The following is a 14,538-nucleotide window of genomic DNA, read 5'->3' as shown; positions in this document are numbered from 1 at the left end:
CAAAGCCGGCCTGCGACACCCCAGCGCCTGGCACAAACCCAGCGTAACACTGGCAGACCCCAGTTGTCGGCGGGCGGGATTGAACCTGGGACCTCTGAAGCTTAGCGCCAGAGCCTCTACCGCAGGAGCCAAAAGCCAGCTGGCTGGTAGCTACGGCTGTAGCAGATTCATTCATCTCTAAGTGGTCTTGGTGCCACTAGATGGGACAGAGCCCCACGCCCACGTGTGTGGGTTGCACCAGTGCCCAGCCCAACCCGAGCCCACGATGCCCCTGTCCCAACGCCCAGCGCAAACCCAGCCTGCGACATAGACTCATAGACGCTAGGACTGGAAGGGACCTCAGGAGGTCATCGAGTCCAGTCCCCTGCCCTCATGGCAGGACCAAATACTATCTAGACCATCCCAAATACTGTCTAGACATCCCAGCACCCACTGTAACCCAAGCCAGCCACACCCTCAACCTGGGTTGCCCATGTAACAAAATACCCTCCTCCCTCACTCACGTCCCACTGCCCTGTGCCCTGCCCAGGGGGCCTTGTGTGGCCCGTTAGCTCCGGGGCTCCCTGCTGGGGCTCCCCACCAGCGGGGTGCTGTTTGGCACGGCCATGATGTTCTGCAGGTAGATGCACTGCCTGAATGCGGTCTGGGAGCGGCTCTGCCCCTCGGCGCTGTCGGTGTGAAAGCCCCAGGCCTTGCGTAGGTTGTCCATCACCACCATGCGCTGGAAGGTCTCGGTGGCGAAGTAATAGGCCAGCGGGTCCAGGGCCGCGTTGGCGGAGGCCACCAGCAAGGTGCAGCGGTAGGAAAAGTCCAGCGTCTCGCCCTTCAGGGCGTCTACCTGGTAGCAGATCAGCACCAGGTGGAAAGGCAGGAAGCAGCCCAGGAAGATGGTGACGTTGGCCACGATCATGCTGCGGATCTTGGCGCTGTTCACCAGCTCCATCTGGGCGGCCGCGCTGCGGTGGATGGCGCGGAGCAGGGCCCAGGAGCAGACCACCATGACCAGCAGCGGCAGGGCGAAGCACAGGGCCATGGCCGAGGACACGCTGCGCCGGGTGACGTACTTGGGCTGGTTGTCGAAGCAGTGCTTCATCGTCCCGTCTTCCTTCATCCGGGTGAAGTAGGTGGGCACGGTGCCGGCACAGCTCAGCAGCCAGACACCCAGGCAGATGTACTTGGCCTGCTTGCGCAGCGTCTGGACCCACGGGTGCATCGGGAAGCAGACGGCCATGCAGCGGTCCCAGCTGATGCAGGTCAGCAGGAAGATGCTCCCGTACATGTTGACCAGCAGCAGCAGCCCCGTGATCTCGCAGACCTGGTCCCCCAGGTCGGGCCGCTTGCTGTAGTAGTAGATGCGGACGGGCAGGGACACCACCAGGAGCAGGTCGGAGACAGCCAGGTTCTTCATGTAGACGGTGGTGAGGGAGCGGATGCTGCTGCAGCGGAAGAAGATGTAAAGCGCGGCCAGGTTGAGCACCAGCCCCAGAGTGAAGATGAGGGCGTAGAGGCCCACGAAGACCGTGTCTGCTGAGCTGCTGCTGCTACTGTTGTTGCTGCAATTGGAGGAGGTCATCTTGTTGCGAAGCTCCAGGTCACGTGAGGGACAAGTATCCCACGAGGGTCAGGGAAGCATCTGTCCCACCGAGTCCCGGATGCTGCCCCCCACGCGGCTCCGTGATCCACGATTGCGCCGAGCTCAACCTAGGAGGAAACAGGGAACAGTGAATTCGTCGCACTGGCCGTGGGGTCAAAGAGCAGCCCAGGAGGAAGTAGATTTGTGGGACCATTCTGGGCTCCCGCATCGCCCCATACAACCCAAATCTGAGGCGCTCTAAGAACGAGATGCCTAATTTCCACATGCTGGAGAATCTGCCCCCAGCCCTGAGTCAGTTGGTCCCTGTATGTTCACGGCACGCGCTCACGCCTTAGATTAAAAACATAAAATACTCTTGCTGGATGGTTGCAAAGTAACAGGAGTTTACTTCTTAGAACCCAGAGCCCCGGCTCACACAAATCCAAACAGGGAGAGAGAAAGCAGGCTGCTCCTTAAGGCAGAAAGGCCCCCCTCACCCCATTTTGCCATAGGCCATCTGCAGACTGGCCAATGTTAGACCCAGATCACCTGCTTCCCTACAGAGCCCCCAGCCTGCAAGTAGGACCGGGAAAACCCGAGTCCGCAGCATGCCCTTGTTGCCAAGAAGGCCAACGGCATTTTGGGCTGTATAAGTAGGGGCATTGCCAGCAGATCGAGGAACATGATCATTCCCCTCTATTTGACATTGGTGAGGCCTCATCTGGATGCTGGGTTGTGTTGGGCCCCCCACTACAAGAAGGATGTGGACAAATTGGAAAGAGTCCAGCGGAGGGCAATGAAAATGATTGGGGGCTGGAGCACATGACTTATGAGGAGAGACTGAGGGAACTGGGATTGTTTAGTCTGCAATAGAGAAGATTGAGGGGGGATTTGATAGCTGCTTTCAACTGCCTGAAGGGGGGCTCCAAAGAGGATGGAGCTCGGCTGTTCTCAGTGGTACCTGATGACAGAACAAGGAACAATGGTCTCACGTTGCAGGGGGGCAGGTCTAGGTTGGATATTAGGAAACACTATTTCCCTTGGAGGGTGGTGAAGCACTGGGATGGGTTCCCTAGGGAGGTGGTGGGATCTCCACCCTTAGAGGTTTTTAGGGCCCGGCTTGACAAAGCCCTGGCTGGGATGATTGAGTTGGGGTTGGTCCTGCTTTGAGCAGGGGGTTGGACTAGATACCTGCTGAGGTCCCTTCCAACCCTGATATTCTGTGAGTCTATGCTTTAAAGTGACAGCTTGTAATTGCAATACAGTTTTCAATACACCACAGTCCTGAGGTTAATTCCTGTCCCATTTGAACCGTAGCTATTTATTTTCAGTCTGAATTTTTCCAGCCATTGTCTCTTGTTCTGCCTTTTCCTAGTGGATAAAGGAGAACATGCAGACCGGACATCTCTTCGTTCAGTGACTTCCAGAGAGGGTAGAAAAATCTTTCCCAGTGGAAAATGGCGTTTGGGTTGATCTGGAAACGTCCGTGGTCAACGACACTTTAGGGGGGATTTGACAACATGTTTCAGTTGGCCAAAACCGCCGAAAAATTTCAATATGCACAAAAAGCCTCTGTTGTTGTGGAAGCCTCTCGTGGTGAGAAAGCCCGTTTGCTAGAACTGGTACTTACGGGCAGAGATCCTCAGGCAACGCCCAGCTGGACCGGAACCGAGGCCCGTCTTGTCTCCCGCAGTGCCAGCACCCTGGCATGAGAACTCGCGGTAGCAGATGTGAGAAAATCAACCCCTACAGTCGGTTTCTTCCTGGTCATTAACAGTCCCTGTGAAGCTAAAGAGATCACACCCCATTTTCTATTGCAGGACCATCTGGCCCATTGTAGCCAGACTGTCTCTGTGCTGGGGCCACCCACAGGGAGCCCCAGTCAGCGATTGGGGCCGGCTTTGCCCAGCGCTGGGCAGACACTTTGCCCAGATGCCCGTCCCTGCCCAAGTGAATGAAAATAGACAGAGAGATAGACAGGGCGGGGGCAGGGTGAAATCACACAAACAGGAGTGGCCCATGCAGAAAAGCAGAAGTTTTTTCAGAGAAACCACAGGGCCTTAAACCACAGGCAGATAAGAGCCAAACCTGGATCTGCTCCTCAGCACTGCCGAGGGCCTGGAGCTCCCCACTGCAGCTGGGCGGGAGAGAGAGATCGGCCAGGGCCCGGTTCTGCCGAAAACCAAACCCTGATTTCAGTCCCTAAATAGGGAGTCATCCTGTGCCTTGTGTCAGGCAAGAGGAAAGGATCACAATGGACACATCTGGCCTATGAAACCCATCCTCTACAAAGCTCCACCACAAGGAGAACCTCGGGCGGGGCTAGCAGGGGCTGCGGGTCGGGAGTGAGGAGCACCGGCAGGGCGGAGGGGGGGCAGGACTGGGCTGGCAGAGGCTGCAATCCAGGATTGAGGGGCACTATAATGTATTAAAATAATTTAAATTATTTTTTAAAAATAACCCTGTTACTGTGCTGGGGATTGAGCAAAGCCTAATTGAAGCTGGTGGTCGTAGCAGCCACCCTGAATTCATGACAAATGTACGAGCCACAGAGCCCCTTTGTGGAACAGACGCCCGAAACACTAGGAGCCACCCACACAGTCTGCGGGGCTCTCCTTGAGGTGAGCAAGCTGGTTGCTGGAGGGAGGGAGCCGGGTCTGGATCCGTGCAGAAAGGCCACAGCAGCACAGAGAGAACTGACATCAGGAAGCCCCCAGAGACAGCCAGAGCAGCACCGAGAAACGGCAAAGAGCAGCAGCGTTTGGGTAAGAGTGCTGGCTGTGGTTCTTTGTAAAGAAACAGGATGGCTTCAAATAAATGCCTGAGTCCATCATCAGTTTCTCCCCCCAATGGAAACAACCCACTGCACCCCAAATATTGGTGAGCGACTCAGGTCAACAGGGGCAACAATATTCAAGCAGGACATGAAACCCCTGAATTGGTGGATATCACTGGTTAAGCACCGAGAAACTAGAGTTTGTTGACATACTAAGCCAGCTTGTGAGGCCAGGAGCTTCTTCAGGAGATGCAGAGGGAATATTTTCTTCACTGAAGTTTATTCAGCTAGTTCAGTTCAAAGCTTTGAGCAGATGATTGGACTAGATGACCTCCTGAGGTCTCTTCCAACCCTGATATTCTACGATTCTGTGTGACATGGATTGGGAGTTGAAATGGCAGGAAAGCTTGTTTTCCCTCTTCCAACAGCTGAATAAAAACTACGTGTGAGGATGAAATCTACTAGTTCTAAAATCTTGAAAGGTGAGGTGATCAGAAATAACAGGTTCACTTCACTTAACTGCAGATACTAATTGTTCCTTTGTTTAATAAATCCATCAGTTTTAAATGCAAAACATACTTTGATAAACGTCCTTTTTCTCTTCCCGTGTCCAGCACATGTCAAATAGTTTGATTTATGCAATGAAAACAAATTAAAATGTTGTTTTTGTGCATTTTTAGTTGAATTCCAGTTTCCACCCAAATGCAGCGTGACCAAACCACGAGTAAAAAGTTCCTCATCTCGTCAATAGGAAATGTGTCATTCGCAATTTTCTAACATAAAAACAAACGTTCACATGAGGACTGGATAAAAGTATGTTATGCTGTAAAACTGATTAACTAACTGTGGCTTGATACACTGTGTATCGTCCTGGTTAGCAAAAAGAAGGACCAAATGATACCAACCAATGAGAATAAACTGATGATTTAAAACAAGATTTCCTGCTTGCTGATTTGTGTCAGTGGCTTGTCACCTGGATTTAAATCAATCTACCCCGGGGAACAGAACAGCTGTTGTTAACAAATCTATGTTAAAAGGCACTTGCATTTCCCGGGGGTGAAGGAATCTGAGCCGGGCAGTTTACTAGGTGTTTGGCTGAACCAAGTCCCGGCCTCTGGCTGGTGAGACACTGCACCACATCTCTCCAAAGGCGGTGAGGGCAGCTGAGCCATGTCAAGCTGTTTGCCGCACCTCCAATGTCACATCAGCGAGGACACGGCTGACTCAGCAGCCACAGATCGCAGGCAGCAATGGGGGGCAACCTCACGCAGGGACAGGAAAAAACAGGTCAGCATTTGTGCAGACAAGACACTAAGAAGGAATTATCTTTCCTTTGTTATCATCCGGTTCTCACCTACCAAGCCGTGGGGAGGCGAGGTCTAGGGTATGCTTGCGGGACACCAGCAGAGCTGGGTGAAGAGGGGACCCAGGGCTGGGCTAACAGACGACTGCAGCAGGTCCACCAGCGGGGGTGACTCTAGCAGGACTCAGCCTCGTGTTTCACTCTCAGAAGTTACAGTAAGTTGAGCCACAAACCCCGTCCGCCCCCCCCCCCCCCACGTCCGTCGGGGGATTGTGCAAAGATGCTATCGGCTGAATCTGTTTGTGTTTGTCAGCGGCTCAGGGCCCGCTTTGGGTCTGCTCACTCAGAGATTGCGTGAGGGGGGGCGGGGGCGGCGAACAGCCCTGGGAGATGAAGCCTGCATCAGAGAACTGGGCCTGCTACCAGGAGTCAGGTCCCAGAAAGCTCCTGGCGCAGGGAGAAGGAAATGGTTCAGAAGGAAGGATGGATGGATGGATGGAAGGACAGAGGGATGGAGGGAGGGAGGGATGGAGGGAAGGAAGGATGGACAGAGGGATGGAAGGAAGGAGGGAGAGATGGAGGGATGGATGGATGGTGGGAAGGAGTACCATTATGGTTAAGAGTGATACTCTGTGAATCTTTAACACTCGTTTTTTCTACGTGCTCGAGAACCTAGCCGCTTACTTGGCTTGATGTGAAAATCGCTGTGCCACATGGGCATCCCGGGTAATGTCACTGGTCCAGATTTGAGGCCGTTTGCGTGAAGGTTTCCCAAGAATCAGCTCCCCCCCTAAAATAAAAATCATGGGAAATCATCAAAACGTTGCCATTCTTACACAACGCAGGCCGAGGGCGCAGACTCTCTCTCCCCCAACCGCCCTCACCCCTTGGGACTAATCCCAGCTGGTGCCTGGCACCTGCGGCCCCTTTGGGGAACCAATACTGAAATCCTTACTCAGGGTAAAAACCGCCTGGAGCCTGAACCACACTGAGGCAAAGGCCTTGTACGCAGCGGCAAGCCAGCATGTTTGCAGGCAGCCTGGCACCAGAACACATGATGTGCTGCAGCTCTCGGACCTTGGCAGCACCCGTGCACCGGGAGAAACCGCCCTGGGCGGCTTTCCAGAAACGCCCGTCGCTCTCTGCCAAAGGGGATTCGGCTGGAAGCTTCTGCCCTGCGAGCAGAGCTTCTGGTTTGACAGCTGGTGTCACCAAGTGCTCCGAAAGCCAGGCACAAGTTCAGGCCCCGCTCCGGCCCCCTCACTCCCTGATTTTAACAGGCGTTCGGAGCCTAAACAACTTTGCGGCTCCGGGCCTCAGATTTTACGTTTTGTCCAGGGGTTACGCAGAGGGCAGATGAGAGATGCCAGGAAGCAGCGGCCGCTTTTGGGCACTGGATGCAGGCCGTGGGCGGCTCCCCTGGATTACGTGACTAAGTTTGAACCCCGAACAGCTGCTCTGCTCTTCAAAGCGTTCACAGCTGTCAACGTGCCATCACACCTATGAAACCGGCTATCGCCGGAAATGTCACAGGCGAGAAAAGCGTTAAGTCATCAGGCCCTATGTTAAACTTGCCAGTGAATTTCCCACCCCTGCCCGCCCCCACAAGCCACCAGCAGAGAGAACCTCGGCCGACCTGCCCCTGCCTGGATGCAATGGAAATCCTGGCGCAGAAGCGATCATTCGATCAGCTGGTCGCCCAGGAAATCGTTACCCCGGGAGGGTCTCCTGCATAACCCTGGCCAGCTGGCCCTGTGTGACAAAATGGGGGGTTTCTTTGGGGTTTGTGTGTTTTCCAGGGGGTTGCATGCAGAGGGAGGGGGACTCAGTGTCCCCGGGTGTTACTGGTTAACGAGGGGAGGGGAGAGGGTGTTTGTTGGTACAGGGACTGGAGAGGGAACTTGGGACCCCAGTCTACAGCCTGGAGGATGGAGACCCCAGTGACTAGTGACCTGGAGACCCGGAGACCCGGCTCCGGAGTTGCGGCCAGTTCTGGCCAGTGGGAGGACAACGGGCTGCGGGGAGAGGACCCCGGTGACCTGACCAGCCGGTTCCAGCCCGAGGGGCCAGAGGGGGGCTGAGAGGAGAGGAGACCCAGGCCTGCCTGTTCACGACCCTGTTTCCCTGGAGAGAAGCCAATGGACAGAGGGGGGGCTTGGGGCCGGTGATCTCAGCTCGGAAGCAGGAGGGCTCGGGGCTGGAGAGGAGGAGCAGGCAGAGCTCCCCTGGCTGCAGGGGGACTGGGCTGGGGGAGGCCAGGCCTGAGGTCTGGAGAGTTTCCTGTGCTGGGTTCATCGCTCGATAACCCCTCCTGTGTTACGCTGGCCGGAGAGTCGCTCCGGGCTAGAGAACAGGGGAATGGAGGCCCCGGGGGAGGCCCCAGAGCAAGGGGACTCCCTGCAGTGGCCCACGGCAGAGACAGACGTGCTGAGGCTCAGAGAGGTGCGGCTCCGGGAGGTGGAGGGGCCTGACCCCAGGAGAGAGGGGCCCCCCTGAGAAGGGCTGTCACACTGAAAGGGGCACCCCCCACGGACCACACGAGGCCGAGAATGGGGGGTGCGTGGAGCCCAGCCACTAAATCGGCTCCAGCCCTACAGTGAACGGGACCATCCACCGCTGCTCGGGGGAGTTCGCTAATCGCCCGCACCAGGAACAATCCTGATTTCTAGCCAGAATGTGTCCGGCTTTAATGTCCAGCCCCTGGCTCATGCGCTGCCTCTCTCAGCTATGTCCAAGACCACGTTAGTACCTGTCTGCTCTCCCCATGAAGCTAAGCAGACACTGGAATTGAGTCACGTTGATTTTTGAGAAGCTCAACGGATTGAGTCCCTCGCTGGGGCTTTTCTTTCCTGCCTCTCCCCTTGATAACCCGGAGAGCAGAGCCAGTATCTATCTGACCAGCGCCCTGTAAACTCCCCGCCCTGCTGCTCTCGCTCCAGCCGTTTCTCCAGCTGAGGGTGACATTGGCCCTTTTCCCCCAGCATCGCGCTGAGCATACGCGTGGGACTGTTTGCCCCCAATGCCAAGTCCTTTCCAGTGGCCGCTATCCAGGCCCCAGGCCCCCATGCTGCAGTAGGGCCTGGCATCCTCGATCCCTGACGTATCACTGTGCCCCGGCTGTGTTCTCCAGCTCACGGGGTTTGGCTGGGCCCCGCTCAGCGCCGAACGACCAGCCCAGCCTCACGCTTACGTACCTGTCGCCTGCCAGTCTTTGCTTCCTTCCCCCTCCCCTCCCCGCCACTGCATCAGCAGGGAGTTGATCTTCATAGACTCATAGAAGATCAGGGTTGGAAGGGACCTCAGCAGGTATCTCGTCCAACCCCCTGCTCAAAGCAGGACCAACTCCAACTCAATCATCCCAGCCAGGGCTTTGTTAAGCCTGACCTTAAAAACCTCTAAGGAAGGCGATTCCACCACCTCCCTAGGGAACCCATCCCAGTGCTTCCCCACCCTCCTAGGGAAATAGTGTTTCCTAATATCCAGCCTAGACCTGCCCCTCTGCAACTTGAGACCATTGCTCCTTGTCCTGTCATCTGCCACCACTGAGACCAGCCGAGCTCCAGCCTCTCTGGACCCCCCTTCAGGCAGTTGACTTCATCAACGACCTGGATGAAGTACAATCGCCAACAGGCTCCGGCCCAGCTCCAGGCCCTGCGAGAGCAGAAAGGCCGATTCAAAACACCGTGTCCTGGGTCTTCAGCTTCAGGAATCAAACCCGGGACCTCTGCATCTTAACGCAGGCGTCTCTGACCCTTGCGTCCAACTCGCCTTCCCGTGCCGTACCGCCTGCCATTCTGCAGGTACGGACAAGGGAGAGGTGCCCACCCACACTCACGGAGACCCTGTGTGCCCGCCCCTGTGCTGGGAACGGTTAGGGCCGGCCTCCTCCGGCATCGCACCCCAGCCCAGCATAAGCACCCGAGCAGTCTCCTGGGGCTCCGGCCCGTGACGGAACATGGTGTGGCACGAACCACGTTTGGACAGGGCTTGTGCCCACGGCAGCGGGACAGGAGGGGGGCTCCGAACAACCCGCAGCCCTTCGGCTAACAGAGACAAGGGACACGGCAAACATTCTCCACCCGGCCGCGCTCCAAATTCGCTCCTGGAGCAGGCCCACTGGGGAAGCCAAAGGGCCAGACCTGGATGGACACCCCACACCCATCCCCTTAACCCCAGGCACACCTCACTACCCGCCGGACCCCCGCTCCCCCTGGGGCAGCCCTGAGCCGCGGCAGGGTCTCTCACCTGGCAAGGCCTCTGCCCCCCGTGGGCTGCAGTGCTGCTGGCACAGAGAGAGAAAGCAGGAACTGAGCCCAGCAGCAGCTCGGCACAGCCACCATTTGTAGCCACTTGCGCTTCCTGAGAGCAAAAATATCACAGGAGAGTGAAAAATCCCCAACGCAGGGGCAGAGGTGCCAGCAGCAGCCCGGTCTGCAGCAGTGCCCGTGGTCACTGGCACCCCACAAGGTGTGGGGGACTGGAACACCAAGGGGAGAACCCAGGAGTCCTCGCTCCCAGCCCCACCCCCTGCTCTAACCCACCAGCCCCCACTCCCCTCCCAGCACCGGGGAGAGAACCCAGGAGTCCTGGCTCCCAGCCCCACCCCCTGCTCTAACCCACCAGCCCACACTCCCCTCCCAGCACCGGGGAGAGAACCCAGGAGTCCTGGCTCCCAGCCCCACCCCCTGCTCTAACCCACCAGCCCACACTCCCCTCCCAGAGCCGGGGAGAGAACCCAGGAGTCCTGGCTCCCAGCCCCCCTGCTCTGACCCACCAGCCCCCACTCCCCTCCCAGAGCCGGGGAGAGAACCCAGGAGTCCTGGCTCCCAGCCCCCCCTGCTCTAACCCACCAGCCCCCATTCCCCTCGCAGAGCCGGGGAGAGAACCCAGGAGTCCTGGCTCCCAGCCCTGCTCTCACCCCCAAGTCCCCACCCTCCTCCCAGAGCCAGGGAGAGAACCCTGGAGTCCTGGGTCCCAGCCCTCCTGCCAAACCCCCTATACCCCACTCCTCAGCGGTTATCCAGGGGCCCACTTACCAGTTAACACGACAGCCTTTATTTTGGGGGATGGGGAGGGCTGGGCGCTAGGACTCCTGGGTTCCACCCCCGGCTCTGGAGCAGGAGTGGTTGGTGGGGCTGGGCGCCAGGACTCCTGGGTTCTCTCCCTGGTACTGATGGCTCTGTGGTGACCCTGGGGGCGAGTTGCCCGAGGCAGCTGTGGGGAGGGCTTGTTCTCGCTGTGATCTGGGAGCTGTATGCAAAGGGCCCGTGAGCAGGAGGCGCTGAGAGCGAGGGGCCCCGCCTGCAGGGGGGGCCTGCGGTGGGGGCCTGGTGCACGTAGGGTGGGGGGCAGGAAACCCTAGGCTGCTGCATGCTGCAGTGCACCCAGCTGGGGGTGGGTGGGGAGCTAAGGGGGGGCGGGAAGCCCAGCTGGGGAGGATGGGGAGCTAAGGGGGGGGCTAAGCACCCAGCTGAGGGGAGCAGGGAGCTAAGGGGTGCAGGGAGGTAAGGGGGGGGGCTGAGCACCCAGCTGGGGGGAGCAGGGAACTAAGGGGGGCAGGGAGCCAAGGAAAGGTAGGGATCCCAGCTGGGGGGGTGGGGAACTAAGAAGAGGTAGGGAGCCCAACCGGGGGGGGGTCTGTCTATGGGCTTGGCTGAAAGTTCAGCAACCACAACACCAGGGGTGGGGGTTGTTCCACAGACGTTTATTTAAAAATAGCTCAAAGCACAGACATGCTGGCACCGCCCCCCCAGTTCAATGGGGCCCAGCATCCCCCCAGTTCCACTGGGACCCAATGTCCCCCCAGCTCTATGGGGCCCAGTGTCCCCCCCAGCTCCACAGGAACCCAACTCCCCCCCCCGTTCCACTGGGACTCAACATCCCCCCCAGTTCCATAGGGGACCCAACATCACCCCTATTTCCACAGACACGCCAGCACTGACACCCCCCAGCTCGACGGGGATCCACGACTCCCCCCAGTTCTATGTGGGACCCACGGCTCCCCCCAGGTCTATGGGGCCCAGCGCCCCGAGCAGGGCAGCCCAAGGGGGTGAATTTGGGCGACCGGTACCGGGTGGAACAGGGGCCCAGGCGGCTCCGGGCTGCACCAGCTGCAGGGTGAAGGCAGCTGAGCCCCCACCTGTCCCGGCTCCGTGCTGCACCCCCGATCTGACTCCTAGCTGGGGGGGCACCCCACAAGGCTTCCTTCGCTGCCCCCGCCCCGAGGACCGGCTCTGCACTCCCATTGGACGGGAACGGGCCAATACAGGGTGTGGGGGGTAGCGCATGGAGCATCCTGCCCCAACCCCGAGCCCCCCCAACCCAGAGCCCCCTCTGCACCCCAGCCCCGAGACCCCCAACCCAGAGCCCCCTCTGCACCCCAGCCCTGAGACCCCCAACCCATAGCCCCCCAACCCAGAGCACCCTCTGCACCCCAACCCCCAGCCCTGAGCCCCCCAAACCCAGAGCCCCCTCTGCACCCCAACCCCCAGACCTGAGCCCCCCAACCCAGAGCCCCCTCTGCACCCCAATCCCCAGCCCTGAGCCCCCCCAAACCCAGAGCCCCCTCTGCCCCCCAAACCCACATCCCCAGTCCCACCCCAGAGCCGGCACCCCTCCGGCACCCCAATCCCCAGCCCTGAGCCCCCCCAAACCCAGAGCCCCATCTGCACCCCAAACTCACATCCCCAGCCCCACCCCAGAGCCTGCACCTCTCCTGCACCCCAACCCCCAGACCTGAGTCCCCCCAACCCAGAGTCCCCTCTGCACCCCAATCCCCAGCCCTGAGCCCTCCCAAACCCAGAGCCCCCTCTGCACCCCAAACCCACATCCCCAGCCCCATCCCAGAGCCTGCACCTCTCCTGCACCCCAACCCCCAGTCCTGAGCCCCCAAAACCCAGAGTCCTCTCTGCACCCCAACCCTCAGCCCCCCCAAACTCAGAGCCCCCTCTGCACCCCAAACCCGCATCCCAGCCCCACCCCAGAGCCTGCACCCCTCCTGCACCCCAACCCCTAGACCTGAGCCCCCAACACAGAGTCCCCTCTGCACCCCAAACCCCAGCCCTGAGCCCCCAAACCCAGAGTCCCTTCTGCACCCCAACCCTCAGCCCCCCCAAACCCAGAGCCCCCTCTGCACCCCAAACCCGCATCCCCAGCCCCACCCCAGAGCCTGCACCCCTCCTGCACCCCAACCCCTAGACCTGAGCCCCCAACACAGAGTCCCCTCTGCACCCCAAACCCCAGCCCTGAGCCCCCCAACCCAGAGCCCCCTCTGCACCCCAAACCCGCATCCCCAGCCCCACCACAGAGCCTGCACCCCTCCTGCACCCCAATCCCCATCCCTGAGCCCTGCCAACCCAGAGCCCCCTCATCCCCGGCCCCACCACAGAGCCTGCACCCCCATCCCAGAGACTGTGTCCTCTCCCGCTCCCCAACCCCCAGCCCTGAGATTCCCCCAAACCCAGATTCCCCCTCCTCCATCCCAACCCCCCCATCCCCGACCCCGCCCTAGAGCCTGCACCCCGTCCTGCACCCCAACCCTCAGCCCTGAGCCCCCCCAAACCCCTCATACCCAGTGAGCTGGGGGGGGGGGGACTCAGGGAAGGGGCCGGGTTAGGGGTCAGAGAGTTCGGCAACCCTAGGTTGACTTTGGCGAGGGGGGGGGAGCCCCAGTCCCCAGCGCTGCCCCCCATGCAGGCCTCACACTGTCACTTCCCCCCAGTGCGATTGCTCCATTGCTCCCAGCTGCTGCATCATTTCCTAAGGCCTGGGGGGAGCATCCGCCCTGGGGAACTGCAGTGCGGGGCACTCACCCCCCCGGACCCCCCGTGGCGTGGGGCGCTCAACCCTCCGGACCCCCCCCGTGGCGCGGGGCGCTCACCCCCCCGGACCCCCCGTGGCGCAGGGCGCTCACCCCCCGGACCCCCCGTGGTGAGGGGCGCTCACCCCCCGGACCCCCCGTGGCGTGGGGCGCTCAACCCTCCTGGACCCCCCCCGTGGCGTGGGGCGCTCACCCCTCCTGGACCCCCCCGTGGCGTGAGGTGCTCAACCCTCCTGGACCACCCATGCTGAGGGGCGTTCACCCCCCCCAGGCCCCTCCCCCCTGGTGTGGGGCGCTCAACCCTCCCGGACCCCCCGGGGTGAGGGGCACTCACCCCCCCAGGCCCCGTCGTGGCGTGGGGCACTCAACCCTCCCCCCGGGCCCAGGCGCTCACTCCCCCAGGCTCCCCCTGTGGTGTGAAGCGCTCACCTCTCCCCCTGGGACCCCCCCATGGCATGGGGCACTCTGTCCTCCCCTTCGGGCCCCATCACTCACCCCCCCGACCCCCCCTTGGCATGGGGCACACAACCCTCCCCCCAGGCCATGGCGCTCACCCCCCCAGATCCCCCTGTGGCATGGGGCGCTCACCCCCCGGGCCCCGGCGATCACCCCCCCGGACCCCTCCGTGGCATGGGGCATTCAGCCCTCCCCCCGGGCCACGGCGCTCACCGTCCCCGGGCCCCCCCTGTGGTGTGAGGTGCTCACCTCTCCCCCTGGGACCCCCCCATGGCATGGGGCACTCTTTCCTCCCCTTCGGGCCCCGGCACTCACCCCCCGAGACCCCCCTGTGGCATGGGGCGATCAGCCCCCCGGACCCCTCCGTGGCATGGAGCATTCAGCCCTCCCCCTGGACTACGGCGCTCACCGCCCCCGGGCCCCCCCTGTGGTGTGAGGTGCTCACCTCTCCCCCTGGGACCCCCTCATGGCGTAGGGTGCTGATCCCCCAGGCCCCCCCCCGTGGTGTGGGGAGCTCATTCCCCCCCATGGTGTGGGAAGCTCACCCTCCCCAGGGGCCCCCCCACGGCGCAGGGCACTCATCCTACACTGGAGACGCGATGACATGCTCG

The 14,538-nt window shown here is 60.4% G+C and overlaps 1 protein-coding gene across 2 annotated transcripts; it reads right to left on the bottom strand.

The window, feature by feature from the left end:
- Positions 1–422: 422 nt before the first annotated feature.
- LOC127039614 (lysophosphatidic acid receptor 6-like) lies at positions 423–10,982 on the bottom strand. 2 transcript variants are annotated; one of them, XM_050933403.1, is made up of 5 exons: positions 10,689–10,982; positions 9,898–10,011; positions 6,337–6,442; positions 3,204–3,361; positions 423–1,701 (listed from the first exon to the last, which is right to left on the bottom strand). In XM_050933403.1, the coding sequence occupies exon 5, from the start codon at positions 1,571–1,573 to the stop codon at positions 548–550; it is 1,026 nt and encodes a 341-aa protein (XP_050789360.1). In that variant the 5' UTR covers positions 1,574–1,701; positions 3,204–3,361; positions 6,337–6,442; positions 9,898–10,011; positions 10,689–10,982; the 3' UTR covers positions 423–547. The 2 variants fall into 2 exon arrangements, with proteins under 2 accessions (XP_050789360.1, XP_050789361.1); XM_050933404.1 differs by lacking the exon at positions 9,898–10,011.
- Between the last annotated feature and the right edge of the window lie 3,556 nt (positions 10,983–14,538).

The sequence above is a fragment of the Gopherus flavomarginatus genome, chromosome 23 (genome assembly GCF_025201925.1).
Source record: "Gopherus flavomarginatus isolate rGopFla2 chromosome 23, rGopFla2.mat.asm, whole genome shotgun sequence".
In the NCBI taxonomy this organism is placed as follows: domain Eukaryota; kingdom Metazoa; phylum Chordata; order Testudines; family Testudinidae; genus Gopherus; species Gopherus flavomarginatus.
This window is presented reverse-complemented; position numbering and strand designations above follow the sequence as displayed.

Excerpts from the sequence above, each read along its gene's own strand:
- LOC127039614 (XM_050933403.1), bottom strand. The coding sequence starts at position 1,573 with ATGACCTCCTCCAATTGCAGCAACAACAGTAGCAGCAGCAGCTCAGCA.